The sequence below is a fragment of the Coptis chinensis genome, chromosome 3, assembly GCF_015680905.1.
Source record: "Coptis chinensis isolate HL-2020 chromosome 3, ASM1568090v1, whole genome shotgun sequence".
Taxonomy (NCBI): domain Eukaryota; kingdom Viridiplantae; phylum Streptophyta; class Magnoliopsida; order Ranunculales; family Ranunculaceae; genus Coptis; species Coptis chinensis.
Genome location: NC_141458.1, coordinates 92,963,721 through 92,985,762, shown reverse-complemented (window position 1 = coordinate 92,985,762; position 22,042 = coordinate 92,963,721). Strand labels below are relative to the sequence as shown.

The 22,042-nt window shown below is 36.1% G+C and overlaps 2 protein-coding genes and 1 pseudogene across 3 annotated transcripts; 2 read left to right on the top strand and 1 right to left on the bottom strand.

Annotated features, from left to right (window-relative positions):
• Positions 1-1,936, top strand: LOC147511702 (tRNA/rRNA methyltransferase (SpoU) family protein). Its single transcript, XM_086603377.1, has one exon. It carries the CDS (start codon positions 217-219, stop codon positions 1,858-1,860), a length of 1,644 nt encoding a protein of 547 aa, XP_086459503.1. The 5' UTR covers positions 1-216; the 3' UTR covers positions 1,861-1,936.
• An 857-nt stretch (positions 1,937-2,793) lies between these two features.
• On the top strand, positions 2,794-14,249 carry LOC147511701 (uncharacterized; annotated as a pseudogene). Its single transcript, XR_015216053.1, has 15 exons — positions 2,794-2,859; positions 3,306-3,359; positions 3,430-3,483; positions 4,156-4,247; positions 4,804-4,948; positions 6,611-6,682; positions 8,253-8,367; positions 9,359-9,436; positions 9,952-10,014; positions 10,111-10,195; positions 11,693-11,771; positions 11,867-12,078; positions 12,864-13,009; positions 13,193-13,313; positions 13,881-14,249. The product of XR_015216053.1 is annotated as an uncharacterized LOC147511701 (transcript).
• A 1,192-nt stretch (positions 14,250-15,441) lies between these two features.
• LOC147511700 (auxin-responsive protein IAA18-like) lies at positions 15,442-18,926 on the bottom strand. The gene is made up of 6 exons (XM_086603376.1): positions 18,305-18,926; positions 17,639-18,200; positions 16,968-17,239; positions 16,560-16,707; positions 15,820-15,884; positions 15,442-15,731 (listed from the first exon to the last, which is right to left on the bottom strand). Exons 2-6 carry the CDS (start codon positions 18,169-18,171, stop codon positions 15,697-15,699), a joined length of 1,053 nt encoding a protein of 350 aa, XP_086459502.1. The 5' UTR covers positions 18,172-18,200; positions 18,305-18,926; the 3' UTR covers positions 15,442-15,696.
• Positions 18,927-22,042: the final 3,116 nt, after the last annotated feature.

The window sequence follows — 22,042 nt, the reverse complement described above, 5'->3', positions numbered from 1 at the left end:
GTTTCGTGCAACTCCGAAGAAACCATAAAACGAACGATGAGGTTATCGGCTTGCCCAACAACTTGGTACAAAACCCAGTAGCAGTAGTTTCATTCTTCTGATCTTGACAGGTTTCAACTCTTTTCTGTATCTCTATATCATTTACTTCCAACCTTATATTAACTAAACTAGTTCACTTGTGTTAAAAACCAAAAGATTATATAAACCAATCACCACATGAACATGTACTCTAACTTGGGTAAGAGTCAAGTGTTTCCACTAGTTTTCAGGGTTTCTTCACAGCCCAGCAAATGCCTTAAACCCATACAGAGGTTCAAGTCTCAGTCTTTCTGCAACGGGGTTTTTCTAAAACCCTCAGAAAGTTTAAGGTGTTTCTCAAATGGGGTTTATGTACTTAAGCCCAGGAATTTATGTTCTGGGGTTTATGGAAAAGATGGAAAGAGTGATGGGTTTAGTAGTAGGACTAGATATTTTTCTAGTAGTGTGGTGAAAAGGAGAAATGTCTCAAATGGGTATTCTCAGAAAGTGTTTCAAGGAGATAGAGGTAGGAAAAGTCTTCCTTGGATTCCAAATGCTTACAAGGATAAGGGAGCAAATGCTTCGAAGAAGGTGGCGAATGGGAATGCTACTCGTTCTTCTTGGGAAGAATCGGCAGACAAGTTTGTTCCGAAAAATGGTATAAGGCGTTCGGAAGAGAAACTGGAGAGTGGGAGCCAGGACCGGTTAGTGGAAATGGTGGAAAACCATAGAAATGGTTCTATAGCAAGAGATGGAAATGATGTTACAGAGGAGGTAGAAGGGGAAGTAAATGATGATCCGAGATGGGATAGGATTAAGACTAGATATAGTAGAATGTCTGATAGGGGAGTTGGGTCTGATAGATCGGAGGTTCGCAGGTGGAATAAGCAGGAAGATTGGGGTAGGAAAACATGGAAAGAGGCTTCGGAGTCAACTGTGCCCAAGATGACCGGCGAAGGTATTTATGGGGTTGGTCCTGTTTTAGCTGCATTATCGTCTAGGAGAAGGGATTTTTATACTATATATGTTCAGGAAGGATTGGACTTGAGTAACAATAACAGGAAAAAGAAGGACAAGAAAGGATTTGAGAAGATCCTCAAAATAGCTGAAAAAATAGGACTTGCAAAAAAGGAAATGTCAAAGCATGATCTCAACATGGTAGTAGATAATCGGCCCCACCAGGGCTTAGTGCTGGATGCTTCACCATTGGAAATTGTAAATGTAAGAGAACTGGACCGAGTGACTGTAAATGGAGAGAAAGGTCCTCTTTGGGTTGCTTTGGATGAGGTTACAGATCCCCAGAATTTAGGTGCTATTATACGGTCTGCGTATTTCTTTGGAGCTGCAGGGGTGGTGTTGTGTGCGAAAAATTCAGCCCCATTGAGTGGTGTTGTGAGCAAAGCTAGTGCAGGCTCTCTTGAGTTGATGGAGCTCATGTCATGCAAGAATATGATGCAGTTCTTATCGTCATCTGCTGAGAATGGATGGCGGGTTCTTGGAGGATCAGTTTCTTCAAGAGCTATTCCCTTGAATGAGGTCCCAGCTGGTGCTCCCACCGTTCTTGTGTTGGGAAGTGAAGGCACAGGGTTGAGGCCTTTGGTAGAGAGGTCTTGCACTGACTTGATAAGAATCCCTGGAAGCATACCTATAGATTCATGTGCAAGGGGCGGTGAAGATGAGAAAGCTGATGAATTGGATCATGGTTCAGGTGAGGAGTTCCGGTCCTTTTTGGCTGTGGAGAGCTTAAACGTTAGCGTTGCTGCAGGAGTCCTTCTTCACCATTTGGTTGGAAACAAAGACAGCTGTGCGGTAGCTGATAAACAAGCAAGTATAGTAACCTGAGACTATTTATTACCGTGAATTGTATCTGAAAATGCTATCTGATATCTCATTTTGAAATTATCATTTGTTTGCCCAACTTGTTATTGCTCTACCAATCTAAATGATTTTTCGTAGGAGTAGCTTCAAAGCCAAAACAGATTCAAATGTCTTCAAAATTATCGTATGTACCGCACATTACTATCCTATAATTTTTGAAAGGGGACAAAGCATACATAAATTGCTGCAGTTGTGTGAACTTCCATACTAGAGGTACATGGATGATTCTCATTAGGATGTTCTTGACTAGCGTGGTACGTATCCTTAGATTTGTACCTGTCGGCATCATACCGTTGCTTTTAAGTCTTATTTATCCTTAAACAGTGTTTGAGAAAAAGTATGAGTGCTTCGAGGCGCAAAGCCACTTAGAGGCTTAAGGCGAGCCTCAAAGGTGTTTGAGGGGTAAGCCTCACTGTCCAAAAATAATGCACTGAAGAAATTCAGAATAATGCAAATGAATAAATCAGGTTTGGAGATACAATATGTGATATGAATAAAGGAGTGAAAACAAACAGTACCTGTGAGGCTATAGCCTCAGTGCGACTTTGGGTATTAGGCTCTGAGGCCAGCCAAGGCGTAAACCTCTAAAGAACACCAGCAAAGTCCTTATTCACGACGACCCTAAAATCAATCTCTACCTCTCAAGTATGGATTGCCTTTGTCGGACTGTCTGGGTGATTTGAGATTCTCACTCGACCCAGTGCAGCCTAGGGAATAACTATGATTGGATTTGTATTTCATGCCATAAAAATTGAATTATTGTGTTTGACCACTTAACAGTAAAAGGTTTACCATGCCCTTCCTGTCGTGGGCTCATGGCTGGGAAGTTACAAAATGAAGACTCCATCCCTCACCCTTATTTTAGTCAGTCTCTCGTTTATGTGGGGAATGTGTATAATGGGCATAGACCCTGACTTTGTCTTCAACTTGAAGGTTATGCACATTATTGCAAACCAACTTCAGGTGCTGCTGGAGTGCTAGTAAGCAAATAGAATTTTTGTCTGGTTTACACATTGACCTGTGCCACTTGTGGGTGATTGTGTACTCTCTGGTCACTGTACTTTCGCGCTGACTGAAAAAGTGAAAAGTGGTTCAATATTTTAAGAGGACTGTTGATATATTCAAGTTATGCATGTTAATTTTGTGCAAGTCCAAGTGAATTACATGCTTGCAGTTTTAAGCAGATCTCCTATCTGCATATTACTCAACATTATCTTCCCCATATATATTTTTTATTATTTTATTTTATTTTATTTTGTTTTGTGATGCATAAGCTAGAGGTTTATTTGTCTTATGAACTAGTGTGGATGTGACATTTAAGTCAGTGTCCCAAGTTTCCCACTTAGTAGTAGCTTGCAGGTAAGCAACATAAGTAATGCTATCAAATTGCTCTGCACATATTTGTTCAGGCAATAGCTTCAGATTGTTTATGCTTATGCCAAAGAAGATTACAGTTGAGGCAGGTACTATGATATCGATTCTCTATTCTTTCATGTACTTCTTGGCCTTCATATCATATACATATTTGTTCAGGCAATAGCTTCAGATTGTTTACGCTTATGCCAAAGAAGATTACACTTGAGGCAGGTACTATGATATCGATTCTCTATTCTTTCATATACTTCTTGGCCTTCATATCATATATATATATATATATATATAGTCTTTCTCTACAAAGTAGCTACTTAAGTTAACTTAAAATAAGTACGTAAGTAAAACTTCACCTAGAAAATGAATTTAATTCTAATTTTTTGTGGATATGATATACTCACCATAATGATCATCTCCACAAAATTTCAGCTCATTTGGAAACCTTTTATATTGGTAAAAAATGATTGCAAAAACTCGACATTTCTGGACCGTTAGATTTCTTTTTAAAGATGACAACAATTTTTATCTATGTTAAAGGTTTCCAAATGAACGGAAATTTTGTGGAGATGATCTTTATGGTGAGTGCTTCATAACCACAAAAAATTAGGTTTGAATTCATTTTCTAGGTGAAGTTTTTACTTGTGTACTTATTTTAAGTTAACTTAAGTAGCTACTTTTTAGAGAAGGACTATATATATACTGTGCTTCAGCTCCTTTTCACCTGTGTGATTACTGATCTTTGAGTAAGGTATTTTCAAAACAATTTAAATTCCTATGTAACCTATTTTAACTTAGTTTGACTGCCAAGGTGTGTTTTATTTCGTTCGTTACTTGATCATCTCAATAGCCTTGTCTTAAAAATATTTTCTTAGTGCTCATAACATACAGATAAGAGTCCGTGCATACTTCTTTCTTTCTCTTTTTGGTTTGCTAAAGATACTGGATTCAGGCATCTTTCTCACTGTTGCAGTAACAAAGTTGTATGTACTGAAGTAATGCAGATTTTCCTTACACATCGATGGACCATCCAATGGGACCAGAACACCACGAGTATGGTCAATAGGAACATACTGTTATTTTATATCAAGTAACTGCATGTGTCTAGCATAGGAATAAAAGAGATTGGAGGATAGTGTACATATGTGTCTTGCGTAAAAACGAATACATTTTCCAATTCTGGTAAGTAGCAATGCACACCAGCCATGTGAGCGAAGGCCCAAATCCAGCTTCTGACAGCTACTTGAGGCAATATCTGGTTTCTGTGTGCGCCACCATATGCTTTACCATGTTTGTGTGTGCGCCTTGTGATTTCTATGTTGCATGAGAAGTGGACCAGGCCATCATCTCAACACTGAATTCAGGTATCTGCTGTTATTATCAATCAGAATGTGTATATGCAATAGCTTGAGCATAGTTAAATCAGTAACGCGTGCAAGTGATTTTTTTGAAATGCTTGTGGGACTTTGTTATTGCGAGTTTGTGACACATTATTTAAACCGTGTATCCTTAATATTCTCTTGGAGTAGGAGGGTGAAGAAGAAGAAGAAGAAGGAGAAGGAGAAGGAGAAGAAGAACGAAAGGTGGCAACAGTTTGGCATTCCTCTGTCAAGATATCAATGACTTGGAACATTCATCTCAGTCTCGGTTGCCACAGGTGGACCTTTTGATATCAAACTTTGAGGTAAATATCTCATCATTTGAGGGTCCTGCTTACCCTGCATCTCTAATGCTATGGAAAAGTGTTGCCTTGATCTCTTGGGTATTTGTATTAGGTGGTGATAGAGCTAATGTTATTCTGTTGTGACTTTGCCGTCTTCTTTTTGTTGCAAATTTAGTAGGCTCCACGGTTTTACTTTTTAACTTGATATTTTCATTCTTAATATCTATCGGACCATTGAGTACCACAAATAAATAGCCAAAATCTACAAACTTTATTTGATCGTTTTACTACAGACTTTTTCTTCTTCTATTTTGCTCAAGACTTTAGGTTTTCTTTTTGCTATTTAATTGTCAATATCTGCCTATGTTTTCCTTACTTTATTTGTGACCGAAGCTTGTTGTTTACTAGTGCACACACTTTTTTAGGTTTCTCTTTAAATGACACGCTAGATTAATTGTGTTCTTACGGTGCACAAGCAGCAGATTAGACGAACTAAATTACTGCAAGGATGATATGTACACCTTATCTGAAACTTTTTAGCACATCGTATGTGCCTTCTGATTACTATCAATTGTAGGTCAGAAGTTTAGTTCTTCACAACCCTCAAGATGTATAAATGCACTGAATAATATAAATTAGTACCTAAAAATGCGATGGACTTTGTTTTTTGTCAAAATGTATTACATAGAAGTTTTTGTGAGTGGAAGTGTAAAATTTTGTTAAGATCATCTCAATTTGAGAATACTGTTAGGTGGAAATTGAGCCTCAACTGGTGGCGCATTACGATGTTTGTTTGTTATGGAGTAAAAACCAAACTTGGGGTAAAGATAATGTACACGGATGTACAATGGTATGGGACTATGGGTGAAAACAAGGGGGTTGAATTATATGGAACGAAGAGTCATGGAGTTTAGGGTTTGGATTTAATTTTCCACTCTGCAGCATAGCGTCTAAATACATAGTATGTTAAGGACAAAGAACAAAAATGGCAAAATCAATTTGTATGTATAGGGGAGAGGTAACGTAGATTTGTCAGAGTAAAGCATGTCACCTTTTAATTTTCTGACCTAAGGCAGGTCATTCTATGCATGAGGCACACGGCATTCCCTAGGTACTCCAGCGTATCTCTAGAGTTTTGTAAACACGTGCCAGAAGCTCACCTCCTAGTGTCAGAAATTACATATATTGGTCAATTTCATGGGAAGTCATTGGCACACCAGCATGGAAGCATGTGTCAAAACATGTATACCTGTGATGGAGGCATGGGGCATGTCGAAGAAATATAAGCACATGCTGGAGCTACTGATGTTGGCGTCTGCCAGCCTATTTAATTAATCAGGGCGGATTGGAAGGAAAACCAAACTTTTGTGAGAAGATATCTTACTGCTGAGATTGAATGATGGAAGGGGATATCGTGGTGTTCACCTGATCACCTCAACAAATAAATTGTGATTACAGATGGTTGAAAACAATTGATATCGTTTTAATCTGTGTGAGCATTTGTTATTTTTTAATGGGTGCTTATTTATGTATTTGTGGTTTCAAATGGAAGTTCTAAGTTACATCTTGTCCCCCTGGTTTTCTCATGAGCAGTGTGTTATGCTCCAGCTTGTTCTGTACTCTGTCGTATTTACAGTTTATGCTAACTGAGGTTTGATCCTGATTGGTTATTCTTATTTGCAGGATAACATTGATACCAAGGTTATTGTAGCTGGGCTTTCAACAACATGTAGCCAGAAAATTCATAATCAGTTAGTATGTAAAGTGCCCATACCTCCTTGTCTGTCTTTTTTATTTTAATATATGCAAAAAGGAGGACCTGGTTTTTCTGGTAAACCGTTCAATTAATTCATGAAATTTTCGTGTCATTTTACAGTGGGAAATGTAATATGATACGTGACCGTTTTTTCCTCTTCTAAAGTGGGATTATTAGCACCTAATTCTAGTAGAAGCAATCTTACTAGCAATGATGTTAAATTTATTGGCTTATGCATGAGCCCTTTATTGACATGGGCACTTTTACACTTGTTTGGTAATGGTGTCCAAAAGATAGTACGTTTTGTTTCTTTAGTTTCTTTTCAATAAATAGAACTTTTATTGATTGCAAGAAAATACTACTGATATTTTACAAGAGGGTGAGGGAAGAGACTTAATGACAAAGTTTAAGTAACATTGACACTATATGTCTTGATGTGGGAAATGAGTATGAAATGCCCAACATGGCATCTTCAAAGCACTTGGATGTGGGCACAGGGCTGTGTTAATACTATGATGTTTTAAGATGCTTCTAATTATATTTCACACATTCTCCTTTCTTCGTGTCTCTTCTTATATATATGTAACTAAAGGAAGGATTGAAATTTTCGGTTTCCTCTCTCTCCATGTTTCTTTTTCTTCCTCTGCTTAATTTAGGGTTAGAGAATCTAACCTCCAATCATCTGCATCAGCGCGTGTTAGTGTATAGGACACTTGTTTCTCGGACCAATGGATTATTTTTTGAAAATAGGAAATGTCGATGTTACATTGGATAGAGTAAAAAAAAGAACAATGGACAAAGACAAATGTTTGTTTTTAACTCCCTACTAAAGAGCCCATCTGAAGTACAAACTCCTCAAAATATGACCTCTCCTAGTTCATTATTTGATAGCAGCTTTGACAGCTATAACCAGAGTCGCCGGTTTCTTAAGATCAGGTTAATCAGAGTCTTCCATGAAACCCAGAATACATGCACAGTTTGGGCCCAAAGCTGCTTCCTCTTCCCTTTCTGGACTTGCTAATGTTTCAAATAATTTACACAGATATTCTTATGATAAAAGTATGACGTGGACTATAAGATTGGGGATCTCACTTTATGTGTAAAATATATATAAAAAAGAGATACATTTATTTAATAGTATATCATACAGATACTTTCAAAAAGAGAAAGAAAATTTGATATATTGCATAGGATATATTTAATATTGCAGGAATCAAATTATTAATTGGTAGTATTGCACAAGACTGTGAACATTTGGAGTTTGATGCTTTTATGGAACCCATACGCCACCTAGAGTTACCGAGCAAAAAAAAACAAAATAAGACACAACCTAGAGTTCGCTCCTCATTCTATGCCTCTTAAAAAGACCAATTTATCTGGGAGAGTTCACAAACTGAATAGACAATGTAGAGGTGCATTGATCTGATCATATGGGTTCCATTCGATAAAATGTTACTGTTATAGTTGCTTTGTAGTTACTCTTTAAATTTTATTTAGATCATAGGTCTCTTTTGTAATGATTGATTGGCAGATAGATAATGTTTTTCATCGCCGTATTGCTTTTAACAGATTGGTGTGGAGAAGATGCATAAAGACACCAAGTATGTGTTTTCTCGATGAAGATGTTAGGCTGCATCCTGGAACCGTTGGTGCCCTTATGGCTGAGATGGAAAAAAATCCTGATGTATGGGTTTGATACTTTATTTGTTATACTTGTATTGCACTACTTTGTCGTGTGACTCCTGTCTTTTCCTAGAATTGAGACCTTGTTTCGTGTAGGACTGGATTAGTTACCCCTTACCATGCCATGAATCATATCAGGGTTTACATATAAGAGAAAGTGGGGATAGGAGACAAACTTGAGAAATTTAGTTTTGGTTATGTATGTGTTGTGTTCTCTCAAACTCGACTTCCACTTTCTTTTATATAGATTAACTAGTGATACAAGGGTTAATCCTGATTATATGTGAATCAAATGTGCATTATATATAGATTAACTAGTGATACAAGGGTTACTCCTGATTATATGTGAATCAAACGTGCATTATCTTAACATCTCATCTGTCATACTTATCTCGTTATATCCTCGAAAGTTCTGGTTTGTTTCCTCATTAAATATCTGCATATATTACATTTTAAGTAAAAAAGCTTTTTAAAGTGTTAGTTGAAATCTAATATGTTTTTCCCTCAAATTACGTCTTTTCCCTCATATACTAGAATGCCTTTAAAAGTAATATTACTTACACTGTAATGTGTTTTTTTATCGAATATTAGAAAAATAATTACATATTAACTTATCTTACTTTAATAGGCTTTGTAGCATGACGTGTTTTTCCACATAACATGATCTTATTGCGTAAAAATAGATACCCAGCTTAATAAGTTGAAGAACAGCATGGGTAGCTAACTAGCTATACATGCATCCATTTCTTGCATATAAGAGGATCACATTCTTTTCCTCAGACTGAATTTTCCTGCACATCTCATCCTAGATCGTTGTACTTTTAACTTTATAAGTGACTATTATTGACTTTATAAGGACATTTCAACCAGTAAGAATGAAGTTAGTAATTATTGGTTTCCATAATTATTAGTGTTTCTCTGCAAATATATGATATGACTCATTTTTAGGCCAATTGTTCCCTTTTTTTATTTGGAACTGTAATTTTGTGCAGATATTTATTCAAACTGGGTATCCTCTTGATTTGCCTTCTGGAAGTTTAGGAAGTTACTGCATTTACGAATATCATATGGTATATTGGTATGTCACTATAACCTTATCTACATCTTTACTGACCTTTAATTGGGAACATCTACTGTTTCTTTTGATGTGTGCTTGTTCCATTTTCTGTAAAAAGCATTGCTTGGAATTTTTTTTGATAAGGAGGATGGAGAAAATGACGGGTTATCTTTTACTCAAAGTTTAATTAATCTTACCCAGAAACTCAGTGCTATGGCCACAGAATATTAGCTTTTGATGGAACTACTGCTCTTTAGTCTCTTATGTAACTTTCCTCTTTTCCAATTTATTTATGTCGAAACTCACGCAAAGTTGAGCATTTTTTGTATCTTGTACTCATGGGGGAGCTGTAAGATCTGGGTCGTGCCATTCCTTGTTCCTTGTTGCTGACCAGTTATTCAATTAAGCACTAAACATCATATAATATGATTAATCTTACAATGTGGGTCTAGTGTTTGCCATGCTAACTTCCCGTTTTCTCTTATTAATTTGTTCTGCACTTCTCATAGTATTGGATTATATTTTCAGCCTTGCTCAATGGGATTTGCTACCGGTGGAAGAACATTCTTTTTGTGGGGAGGATGCATGATGGTAAGATCTCTCTTCTCTTTTTAGTTCCATCTTCGTATCTAAGTAAAAGTATACCGATTGTTAATTGTTCATACTCTTTTTTGTCTCTGTTTTCAGATGCATGCTGATGATTTCAGAAATGAGGTAACTGAACTTCGAGATGGTGGATATTCCGATGATATGACCCTTGCAGCATTAGCGGGTATGTTTTCGACTGGTAAGCTGAATGAGTATTCGTGACCAGTGGGTATCTCTTAAGCAGTACAAGCTAGTTAATTTTTTTTGGGGGGGGGGGGGGCGAAAGATCCATTTAACACTATTCAGCATCTTCCAGTTTAACAGTGAAGTTTAAAATGCAATTAAAAGTCCAGGATCTATCTCGTCTTAGGGATTGAATTTAGTTTTAGATCCACAAGCTGTTGTCACTCAGACAAAAAGGAGGGTGGGTGTCGGATGCAATGTCTCATCATCGTGAGCTCAAAACATCGTAGGCTTTAAGTCCAGTAGAAATCTTAGTTTGAATTCTCTAGCTAGCTGTTGGAATTAGGAAACACTTTTTATCCTTTGAATGAATTATATTCATAACTTGGTGCTTTGTTCAGATTTATAAGCAAACAGTATAATTTTTTTTCTAATATAAAGAAAAAACCTCATTTTTGCCCAATACTCCTGGTATATTTAGTTCCACACATTTTTTTTTTGTTTTCTCATATATGCTCTGTTTTTCTTACGTTTACAATAAAAATGCATAGTCAAATATGCTACTTTGGTACAAGTCGGTGGCTGAATCTTGGGCATTTGTCAAAATAGACATTCCATTGAACTGGAATATCGCCTTGCCAAACCTAGACCGTGTCATCCCATTCCTTAAAATATCTCCATATATCACGATATTTTGCTCTATGCTGAAAAAGTTAGTATATCACTATATTGTAAAATTGGTGTACTCAATATTTCTAAGGTTGCTAAATGATAGTTGACATACTACGTAGCAAACATGGTTAGTGTTTTTAACTAGCATGCCTATAAAAGACAAGTACGAGATAACTGATTTTAATTGGGAAAGGGGCAGATTATGACGTAAGACATTATGCAAGTTTGGAGGATCATTCTGTTCCCTGAATATTATAGTGGAATAAATTAAGTCTCCAAATACCAGTAGCTTTGTTACCCACCATGCTTTGTGCCTCCTTTGATTTTTGTGTTCTAAAGGTAAAGGCTTCAACGTCCGGGATACACATTCAAACATGGGTGGGCAACAGGGCTTCTTCCACTTTGTTCTCCATTTCTTGCCACGGTGGAACGCTTCTCTTCTGTGGAGTTTGCTAATACAGCCACATTTGTTCTACAATAACAATCTGGCACTTGTGAACGTCATTGGTTTTAGCCGTCATTGTGTCATGTCTTTTCTAGGCAACCTTTGTTTCTCTTCATCCTCACCCGTCTCTTTTTTCTTTCCAGTAGTTACAACGTTGTTTTTGAAATCCTTAAGTTGTCTTGTGCCCAACATTGGAAGGCTTGGCCAGTAGGCCTGTGAACCCCTTGACCCCCCTTGACCGGTTTTTAACAAATTATATTACTTTAGTGAAAATTGATTAGCAGAATAGGGAATCAGCACTATCCTTGCTTCTCTCAACTAAATATTCTGTATGTATATACTCCCTGGACCCTGATAAGTGGTGCAATCCCCCATTTGCAGGGGCGCATAAGAGGCTCATTACATCACCGCCAGTTGCTGTCTTTCCCCACCTCCTTGCAAGTGATCTTAGTTTCTCAAGGTTTGTATTGTGACATTTTCCAGTTTGGGTTTCCTCTAAATTATTTAGCACCTGCTATGCCTATGTTATTGGTACCTTGTTTTGGTCTTATGTAGGTATTGGAATTACCTGAGGAAGCAAACATTTGTTCTGGAATCATACATATCAAGAGTTAACTGGATAATGAACCATGCATTATTTACAGTGCACTTCTATCTATCCTGGGGATTTGTTGCGCCATATGTTATGGCAGTGATTCACATTGCAGCAGTACTTAAAGTAGGTTTAAAAGAAAATCCATCAGGCGAAACAACCATTACTTCTGGTGGTGAGCACATTTCTTTCCTTTTTTAGGTAGGTTCTATTTTGTTGGCAATATGTGCGAAGGATACTTGTTCAGGATACTACCATGTATCAGACTTATACACCTACATTTTTTATTGGTAAGAGTCTACTAGGCTCCTTAGTACTCCCCCCTCTCACTGATTACGCCTATTATCGATAAATATCTACCTAGATATATTATTGTTTAGCAATCAAAATTAGTAAGAACGTTAGTACTGACTTACCTTCTGACGGAGAAACAGGTGACAACAGAAAATATATTAATAAGAGGATATTAACAAGAGGATATTAGCATGGAGTCTTAGATGAACCAAAGTAAGAAACTAAAAAAGAAAGGGTACTGGAGTTGGATGGTTTCCAACTTGAATTTTAAAAGTGCCCCTAGAAAAGGACAAAAAGTACATCAACGAGAGGATAAAAATAAATGAAAAAAGTCAAATAGCTGCAAAAAATTGTTTCTACAGCTTAGCCGGCTTGGTTACTGGGATATATTTGCTAGTTTCCTAGTTTGACATTGCCCTTGTTTTGGTTAGTGTTTCGCCGTTTCGGTCTTGGAATATCTACATGACCTTGGTCAACAATGAAAAGCTAATAATCTTGAGCTCGATTTCCAGTTCCATACTGCTAGCCGCTTTGGACAAGTAGAGACAGGGATGTTTTATGAGTTGTAAATAAAAGCTAATCTGGGAGAAAAGAGGTGTGACTATGAAAACCATGGTAAGATTTAATGTCGATGATGCTTAATTTATCTTTTATTATCTTTGTTAGGCTTGGTGCTAGCAGGTTGCTTGTCTCTGTGTACTGTTGTTGAGCTTGTTTCAATGTGGAACTTAACAAGAGTGGAAATTCATCTCTGCAACATGCTTTCTCCAGAGGAACCCCATATGTCTCTTGATTCTTATGATTGGAAACTTGTAAGTTTCAGAAGTTCCCTGGCTACGTGTCAAATTGTTGAAATTTAATTGTTTCTTGTATTTGTAATGCATGGTCATATTTGAAATTTATCCGGAAAAGAATGTAATAATATTTTCATCTGTTTGGTTTGGTGTAGATAAAGTAATAAAACTAATGTATCATGACTGATATTACTTTTGCAGGTTTTTATTTCTATGCTCGTTGACAATTTCTTATACCCAATCTCTGCAATACGTTCACATTTCTCAGTGTATTGACTGGTCAGGTATACAATACCACTTGAGAAATGGAAAGATAAGCCAGGTCTGCTATTCTTTCTGTACATGTGCTTTTTCTCTACATAAGTTATTTTAGTGTTCGTTCAAAAAAAGGTGTAATGTCATGATTTCCATCACATCGAGTAACATATTACCACTAAAATTAGACTACTTGTGCCTAATTTTAGCCAAATAGAATGAAACGGTTGAGAGGGGGTGGGGGGATGGCTCTTCTAGACTTTATTTTATTTTATTTTTTCCAGGTAGATGAAGATTTTAACTTCCTACACTAGGTGGGGCCATGAATACTGGGTTGTGGAAATGGCCCATGCCTGTCAAGTTGTGCCAGCATTTCCGAGTACCATGGGAAAGAGACTTGAAACTGAGAACTTCCTCGAGTTGTAGTTTATAGTCTAAACTTGCTGCACTGGGTGTTGGTTACGCTAGACATCCTGTTATGGATAAACAGTTCTGCTACTTAAGAACAATCGTGCTTAAGGCATTTAGGGCAGCAATTAGTCTACTTTCTATTATGACTTCATGGCCATGTCTTTTTGTTGATAAAGAACATGTAGGATAACTGCTTCTGCGCATGAGTCATTTCTTTATACAGATTGAAAGAAAAGAGGAAAGTGGTTCAAAGTATTCCGACTTAGCAGCAAAGCACCTGTATGGAAAAAGGGGTGCCGCACCAAAAGTTTCATTCCTCAAATTTTTGACGAGAAGTAATTGGCAGTGGCACCAACCCAAGAAATTTTATAGCTGATAAATTATTTCATCCCTCATCACCTTGATTTTTTTCTTTTTAATGTAGTGCTATCTTCCACATTTTTACATTAAACTTAATTGTTCAGCTTCAATCCAAATATGCTGGGTTGATATCATTGTTCAGTTTCAACCCATATTTTTTGGGTTGATTTTGTAGTGTTATTATTTTGTTACATATACTAAATTATTCAATTGAAATTTTTTTCTTTGACAATCAAGTTTTCTTCCTGTTCTTTCATACCTTCTGCTTGCTGTGAGCTCAGATTTAGTGAGCTAAGCAGCCTCATCAAACAAAATTATTTCTTTAATGACCAGTAAATAAAATTAGTACAGGTGAAGAATTCCTAACTTCAAGTTACTGCGATTGCCATATTTCTTCTCAGAGCATATATGATTCATAATTGATCTTTAGTGAAGTATCCCATAATTAATCCCTTTTTCTGCATTAAGTTAATCCAAATTGATAGAATCCATATTTCATAGACCCCTTTCTATAAAAGAAACGGTTATTTAGTTAGAAATTATAATGCATTTGGCATGTCTAGATATGCGTTTGGCATGCTAATAAGATTACTTGTGCCAAAGGTAACCTCAATGGAAAATAACCAAGTTTTGCTGACCTCCCAAACCTTTTGTTAGGTAGAAAGCAGCAGACCTTCACTAGCAAATACAATTATTTTGAACATTCCATTTGCAAATTCCAAGATACCTTCTCAGTTGAATCAACTTGTTTTCCAATTTCCACCCCAGGATACTTTTAGCTCTTGTTATGTACTTATTATGTGTTAGAACTTAAAACTTAGAACTCTGCACTCCCGATGATCTGATTTATGATGGATACATGAGGCTGCAAAAGGTGTAAGCACATCGTATCAAATCGTTGTCCACGTAGGAGTACCAAATGGCTGGTGTACTGGTGTCCCTGGTAAATCTCTTTCACAAAGCTCTAAAGCCAAACTCAAAGACTCGTGAAGAGTCTGTTTCTAAGTACATGTGGTTCCTAAATCAATTCAGAAAATTCGGAATCTTTACAACGAATCATACTTTATACTAGAAAAGTTGTAATGAGCTTGTCAAGTTCGAAGACATTATTAAGGCTGTCAATGGCCAGTCCCAGGTCTACAACATTGTACTCTATCCGACCCATTTGTAAGAGATTTTAGAAACAAACTCAGGTGAAGTTATTCCAATCCAAAGTAAATAATATGCAAATGTTTTCAATTGATAATCAAGTAATATAACAATTTGCAATTCTGTTGCAGTAGATAACAGGTCAATTAAGGTACCATGGTTTAAAGTGAAAATCGTGAACAGGAGACGGTACATTCACTCCGTTGTGCCTACTAGACTCCTTGCGAAAATCTGGAAATCCTGAGTGAAATTATACCAGAGTATACACATGATACTTTTGTAGTAAACTCTACTATTATATTTCATTGAGACAGAGGTCCATAAATATATCTGGTTTTCCTTTCTACAAAAGCTGGCAAGCCAGAGATTAGAACACAAATCCATACATTCATTACAGAGGAAACCATCAAAGGTTGTAAGCTACAATTAGTAGAGGCCAAAACAGCAACCAAAATATAAAATGCAAGACCCAAACCATGTACCATCAATTTAAAAGATCTTCCATGGAAAATATTTGTTCAGTAACAGAATCAAAGTGGAGTTTTTCCTTGCTTCCCATTACCAACTGCAGAAAATCAAAACAATCAATCATAAGGTAGTTACTCCAAGAAAGAACAGCCTTTAATGAAATGTTTAGTCGCAAACAAACTCACGACATAAAGAAGAAAGTTCACAACTCTTCAACACACGCAGCCTCTTAACGGTGGATGCAAACATACTGCAAAACACAGTTAAGAAAATGAGTCATGGAATGAGTATCAATGGAATTAAGAACTATAATACGTAGTTTCTTACCAGAGGCATTAATGAAAGGGCAACACCATTGAGATTTTTATAATTTACTTGTGAAAGAGGCATGCATTTGTTTCAGATCTTGGGTATGGGGTGGTTAAATATATATAGGATAAGACAAAGAAATCTCGACAGTTGCATAAAATTTTCATGAAGATAAATCCAATTCGATTATTTTGTACTATTAAAGGTCGATCTAGATAATTAAATCAGCCAAATTTATTGGATGGAAATGACATTTGTACAACATAGAGACAAGGGATTAGACGATTCAATTTTGATCAAAGAGAGACACAACGAGATGAAAGATAAATATATTACTATATCAAACAGGTGAAGGTGACCATTGTTCTTGGATCTTGAGTTTTGACATTGGACTATGGCATGTCTAAGACTCTAAGCACAAAACAAGTACAAACAAAAACTTGATCAATAGTTGAATAATAGGAATATGGAGTGAAACCCAATCAAATTAAAGATACATGCAAATACACATTATTATACAGGTCTTTTGGAAGGCTCTGCTATCAAGTAATGGAACATAACATGGAATAAAATAAACATTAAAGAACCAGATAATTAGTAGTAGAAAGATGCTTACTTCCATGGGACATCCCCAACCAGCATCCTGTCTCCTTCATTATCCTCATAAACTAAAGTATATTCCCCACTTCCGTCTAATAAGCCTGTAATTTCCTTAACATCTTCCACTTTGTTAAGATTTCCAGTAACAGGAGAATCTTTTTGAGCTAAACAAACACATAAAAAGAAACTGATTAGAATTAAATAACATTTATAAGCTTAACTTTTTAAGTAAAGCAATACATCATCAAAACAAAAAAAACAAAACCCAAAATACCACATCAAAGGAAGAGAATCCACTAAGATCTCGAACAAATCATTTACAATTGTAGCAAAGCAATTAATGTAAATAAAATTTAATTATGTCGATGTCATCTCAAATATTAAGTCCATGTGATTATTTACATCTGAAAAATGTTAAGTATACCTGCAAGAAGGCCCCTGAAGAGCTCATCCACAGCAGATGACAGTTTTTCATAGCTATCATTGGCTTTAAGATCCACTTTTCTTCCAATGGGGACTCCATCCATGTTAATCTTAACAAACAGACTTCTGCTGCAACTTTCCTTCTTTGTGATAATATCCTTAGGTGGTGGATTCCCATTCTGTGAGTGCAGAACTTGTTTTGAAGAGTTGTTGCTAGCAAGATTCTTCCTAAATGAACGCACTGGAGGCCACCCCACCACTGGAGGAGCACTTCTACATTTTGTTTTCAAAGAAAAAACCAAATCTTAAATAGTGCTCACAATTAAAGCATAGAAAACCAAGTTCACCCCCAACCAAAACTTAAAAGCTTGCAATAGAAAACGTTATAGAATATTAATCCACGGTTCAAACTTCAAAGACATGAAAAACTATCACCCAAGAAACTAGAACAGGACCTCGTGACCAAGAGATCAATCTATTCTATAAATGGAAAATAAAGAAGGATAAACCCCAAATTGCCATATCAAATATCTTAGACAATGAATGAAAGCGCAATAACATTAATCCTAGAACAGTGAAAAAAGCTGATAATGTTTCATAAAGGAAAACTGAAAGATAAAATAAAGAAAACCAAAGTCTTCAAACTTCAAAGATAAAGAAAAGGTAAAGTACCTTTTCTGAGAGCTGTTGTTAACAGCTGTATTTGCAGGAATAGTTGCAGAAGGTTGAGAACATGCCTTCTTCTCTGCTTGACTTTGCTGCAACTCCCCTACTACCCCTTTTGTGCAACAAGTTTTTGAAGATTCCATTGCTTTAACAGATAGATTTTGTGGAACAGATGGATACTGATGAAGGTAAGATGAGTTCATAATCTGTTGCTGAGTATTCACCTGGAAACCCAAAGGTGTAGCAGTAGGACAAGTTACAGGACTAGTGCTCCATGGAGACGAGAAAATAGCCCCATCATTGTTTATCAACCAAGTATTGTTCTTGTTGTAAGTTTTAGAAGCATAACACCCATATGAAAGAGAAGACTCATCTCTTTCATCTTCCCCTGGTGGACCTAGCCTTAACTCAAGCTTTTTCTCTTCTGCAACTCCCAACTTCTCTTCATCATTATTCTTAAACAACCACTCTCTATCCTTGTGTATCAAATCCAGTAACTTAGGACATACTTCTTTGTTTCTGCTTGAACTCCCCTCCATTTCTTTTCCAACAAAGAATCCAACTTTCACTGTTACAAACAAAACAAAGATAAATGGAGAACGCCCAAGTTAACAAAACTTCATTAAACTACACAACAGAGATAAATAAATAAAGAACACCCAAAGCAAGTACCTTGCTTTATCTTTAAAAACTAACTTCTCCACTTCTACAAGGAACTGTTCACACACTTGAATCTTATCAACTCATTAATATCTTTAAACCAAAAGAAAAATATATTTGCCCAAACTAGAAACCCCAACAAAAAATGCAACAGCTAAAAAAAGCCTCTCAAAAGAGAAATAAAAAAACACTAGTCTCTGACCAACTCTAGAGTTGAAAAAGAGACAAAAGACAGTGATGCCTGCTTTCTCTCTTGTTTTGTGCGAATTACAAAGTGTTCAGTGTTCTCTCTTTCTAGACCCTCTATAGAGTGCTCAGAAAATATATATATAAACTGAAGAGATTCCTTCCTTTACTAGAAACGGTATTTTAGAGCATTGTTCACGCAACCTAGTGACGCCTTGTATAGTTCTATACTTCTATCACATTTGTTGTTGTTTTTCTGATACTAGAAACGTGAACTGCTTGCTGCTCACCTCTTTATATGTAGCTAAAGAAAGCAACACCTCTATCTTCTTTTATATATATATATATATATATGTGTGTGTGTGTGTGCCACAGTTTTATTTCATAATCACTGTATTAGTAGTGGTTTAGTGATCAATGATGAATGTTTAGAAAGAGTGATTAGTGTGGGAGTTCAAAATATGTTGGGGACTTTTTTTATTGTGTACAATCTAGTAGTACAGAATATTGTAAGTTTGGTTGGGAGCACATGTCACATGATATGTTGTTTCAGATATATGTTGTATTTTTTTTTTGGTACCGAAACATTTATTTATTGACCATTCCCGTGGGAATATGAGAAGTTTATAACATCCATTAATTGCCTAACTTGTAACAAATGTTTGGGGATTTTTGGAGACATTTGCCCAACTTGACATGTGAGTTTTGGCAGTTACCGAAAAAAAATATAAATATAAATATAAATATAAAAAAAATGGACGAAAAAATGTGCTTTCCAGCCATTAATTTAGAGAATAGTTTTTTCATGGAATATTTTTGTTTAGGTTTTGATTGAATGAGGAAACTTGTACGTGTTAGGTCCATTATGCGGCTTCATTGATCGTTTCTTGTGCGAAAAGAGAGAAATTCCATACTTTGTTGTCCCGTCCATGTTGTCTTTATATCATTTCGTGAATTCTTGTCATTTTATTCCAATTTTACTTTGTTAAAGACACATACAAGTGATCTATGATGTACGATCTATTCTAGGAAAAAGAAGTAAAGTTCATGAGTTTTACTAATTAATATATGAATGAAGGAAATTAATTAGGTACAGTATACATATATCTTATTAGGAATTTCTTACGATACTGTTTGATTTTCACATTTTTTATTAGGAATATTTATGTATCTTCCTAATGTATTATTTTAAAGTGTCAAATTTCTATAAACATCTTTATCAAAAAAAAATTCTACAAACATTTTCTTTAGTTGTGTGCATTCGTTATATCTGTTGGCATTTGTATTAGATTGAGAATTTTGCTTAGTATATGTTCTGAAAATGGTACTTAAGCTAATAAAAGGACGAGAGTATTTAGACTTGGACATGTTCTTTGAACAAAATAATAAGTACATGGGAATAATAAGACTAATGGAAAATTGAGGTAGTTTGCCTACTTGCCTAACAGTTAACAAGGGAGGAGCATAGATTTTTAATTTTGTGTTTAAGTTGGGATTAACAATTAGTTTAGTAAAGATAAGTAAGTGGCTGAGTGTGCAAGAAAGAGAGAATGGAGAAGATCTGCATGATTCAAATTGTGCAGGTGCAGGGCTTGTCCCTTGTGAAATGAAAACATGCAGATCCCATGATCATGTCTGCTCCTCTCTCTCTTTCATATCTCTTCTTTCCCTTTTTTATGTACCTGCCATTCAGATTCCTTTAGATGTTCCCTTAACCAAATCGTGCAACATAATCAAATTGATGTTTCAGGTCTTAAATGCCCTCATTTTAAACTTTTCTTGACTAACCTTTAAAATTATATATATATGTGTCAGGTTAATGACAAAATGTACTCTTAATGGGTGGCAATACCGTCATTTGGCTTGTCAAACTATGCAAATATACTCCGTTCACTCTGCAGCCTTCTGACTATCTGAAGTGGACTTTTCTCTCTTTAACTAAAGTTACCCTAACCATGGTTAGATAAGGACTATATTTCTGGTCCGCTATATTGTTGTCTGCAAAGATAGCATGCTAGAATAGATTCCAACCTACTTCCTCCGACACGTGTCAAATTAAAAAGCTAACTTGAGTGGAACCCACGAAAGCAGTGCTGCACCTTTCGCGTGTGCGACTCATGACCGGTGACCCTTGGCCTCCGACCATCCAACATGCTCGACTTTTAACCCTCTCAAAAAGCAACCAAGTCGGCTGTCATCATGCCATTCAAAATCATCAATTTATCGCGACAATTCTTTCTATACATTTCATACTAGTATATATCTGTTTTTTGTTCGAGTTAATATGTGTCTCTTTGATTTTTTGTTATATTTGTTGAGTAAATTAGTAATGATGATTGACAGGTGCATATTAGAAATGTAGTACTAGAGACCTAGAAAAAATTGTTTATCGCGTGTGGCTGTGTAATGATAGCTGAAAAAGAGTTCAAAGTGATAATGATGTTGAACCATGAAATTTTTATCCAAAGCCAGTTGTTTTGGAAGTCTATTTGGCGCACAATTATGATCAATCTGAAGAAGAAACAGGTGGGCCCAAAAATAGGAACTGGGATAGTTCACAGTTACAGGACTTGGCAGCCTATCCCATCGGCATCAAGCACTAGCGTACAGAACTAGATATAGATTAGTATCACTTTTTTATTTTTTGTCTGTGAAATGAGATTAGGATCCTTTGGCGTATTTTAGAAAAAAACAGACAACAAACAAAATGGTTTTAACAAACTCCGTTTTAGCACATGATGACGGATTGACGGCTGTTGCTAAGAGTTTGTGTAGGAGACTGTAATTTTTTTTTGTAGGAGAGCAGAGTTCCATTAGAGCAAGTCCAATGGGCTATATGGGCGGCGGCTAAAGGCAAATATAGCAACATATTTTGGGATTTGAATTAAAAAACTGAAATTCATTAAATTTTGATTTCTATTATATTTGAAATTTCAACTAATTTCAAAATCATTAATATTTCGACTCTATATTTGGAATTTTGGTTTTTTAAAAACCCAAAATATTAGGCGGAATTCCAATGTTTTGTTGGGAATCACGAACACTGATAGCACCCCAACCACAAAAATGTCATTCTAATGAGACTGCTAAAAGGGTCTTAATTTGGAATGAGTCAAAAACCCAACCAAAGTTAAGACCTTCGCTAGCAGCTGCTATAATAAGTTGGGAGACGGACGGTATAGTTTCTGTCGTCCGTGTGTTAAATTTCAACGGACGGCAGAAATTGTGTCGTCTGTCCAAAAAAATAATGGACGGACAGCAAAAACTATGCCGTCCGTATCATTTAACACTTCAAAATAAAAAACGCGATTGGATTGGTTTTTTTATTTTGGGGTGTCAAATTTGACTAGACAAGCTAAAAAGCCTGTGTGGCACCTTTTAACAGCTCTTCATTAGACTTGCTCTTAGGAACTAGCAGCGCAATTTGTAGGGGGCGCTGTATTTACAGTTCTATTACTAATGGGATTGGCGCCCCTTTGACAAATTATCAAGTATTGGCACTCTTCGATTAATCATATAAGTTGATGTACACCCTTACACCCCTCCATTATCACGATAATAAAT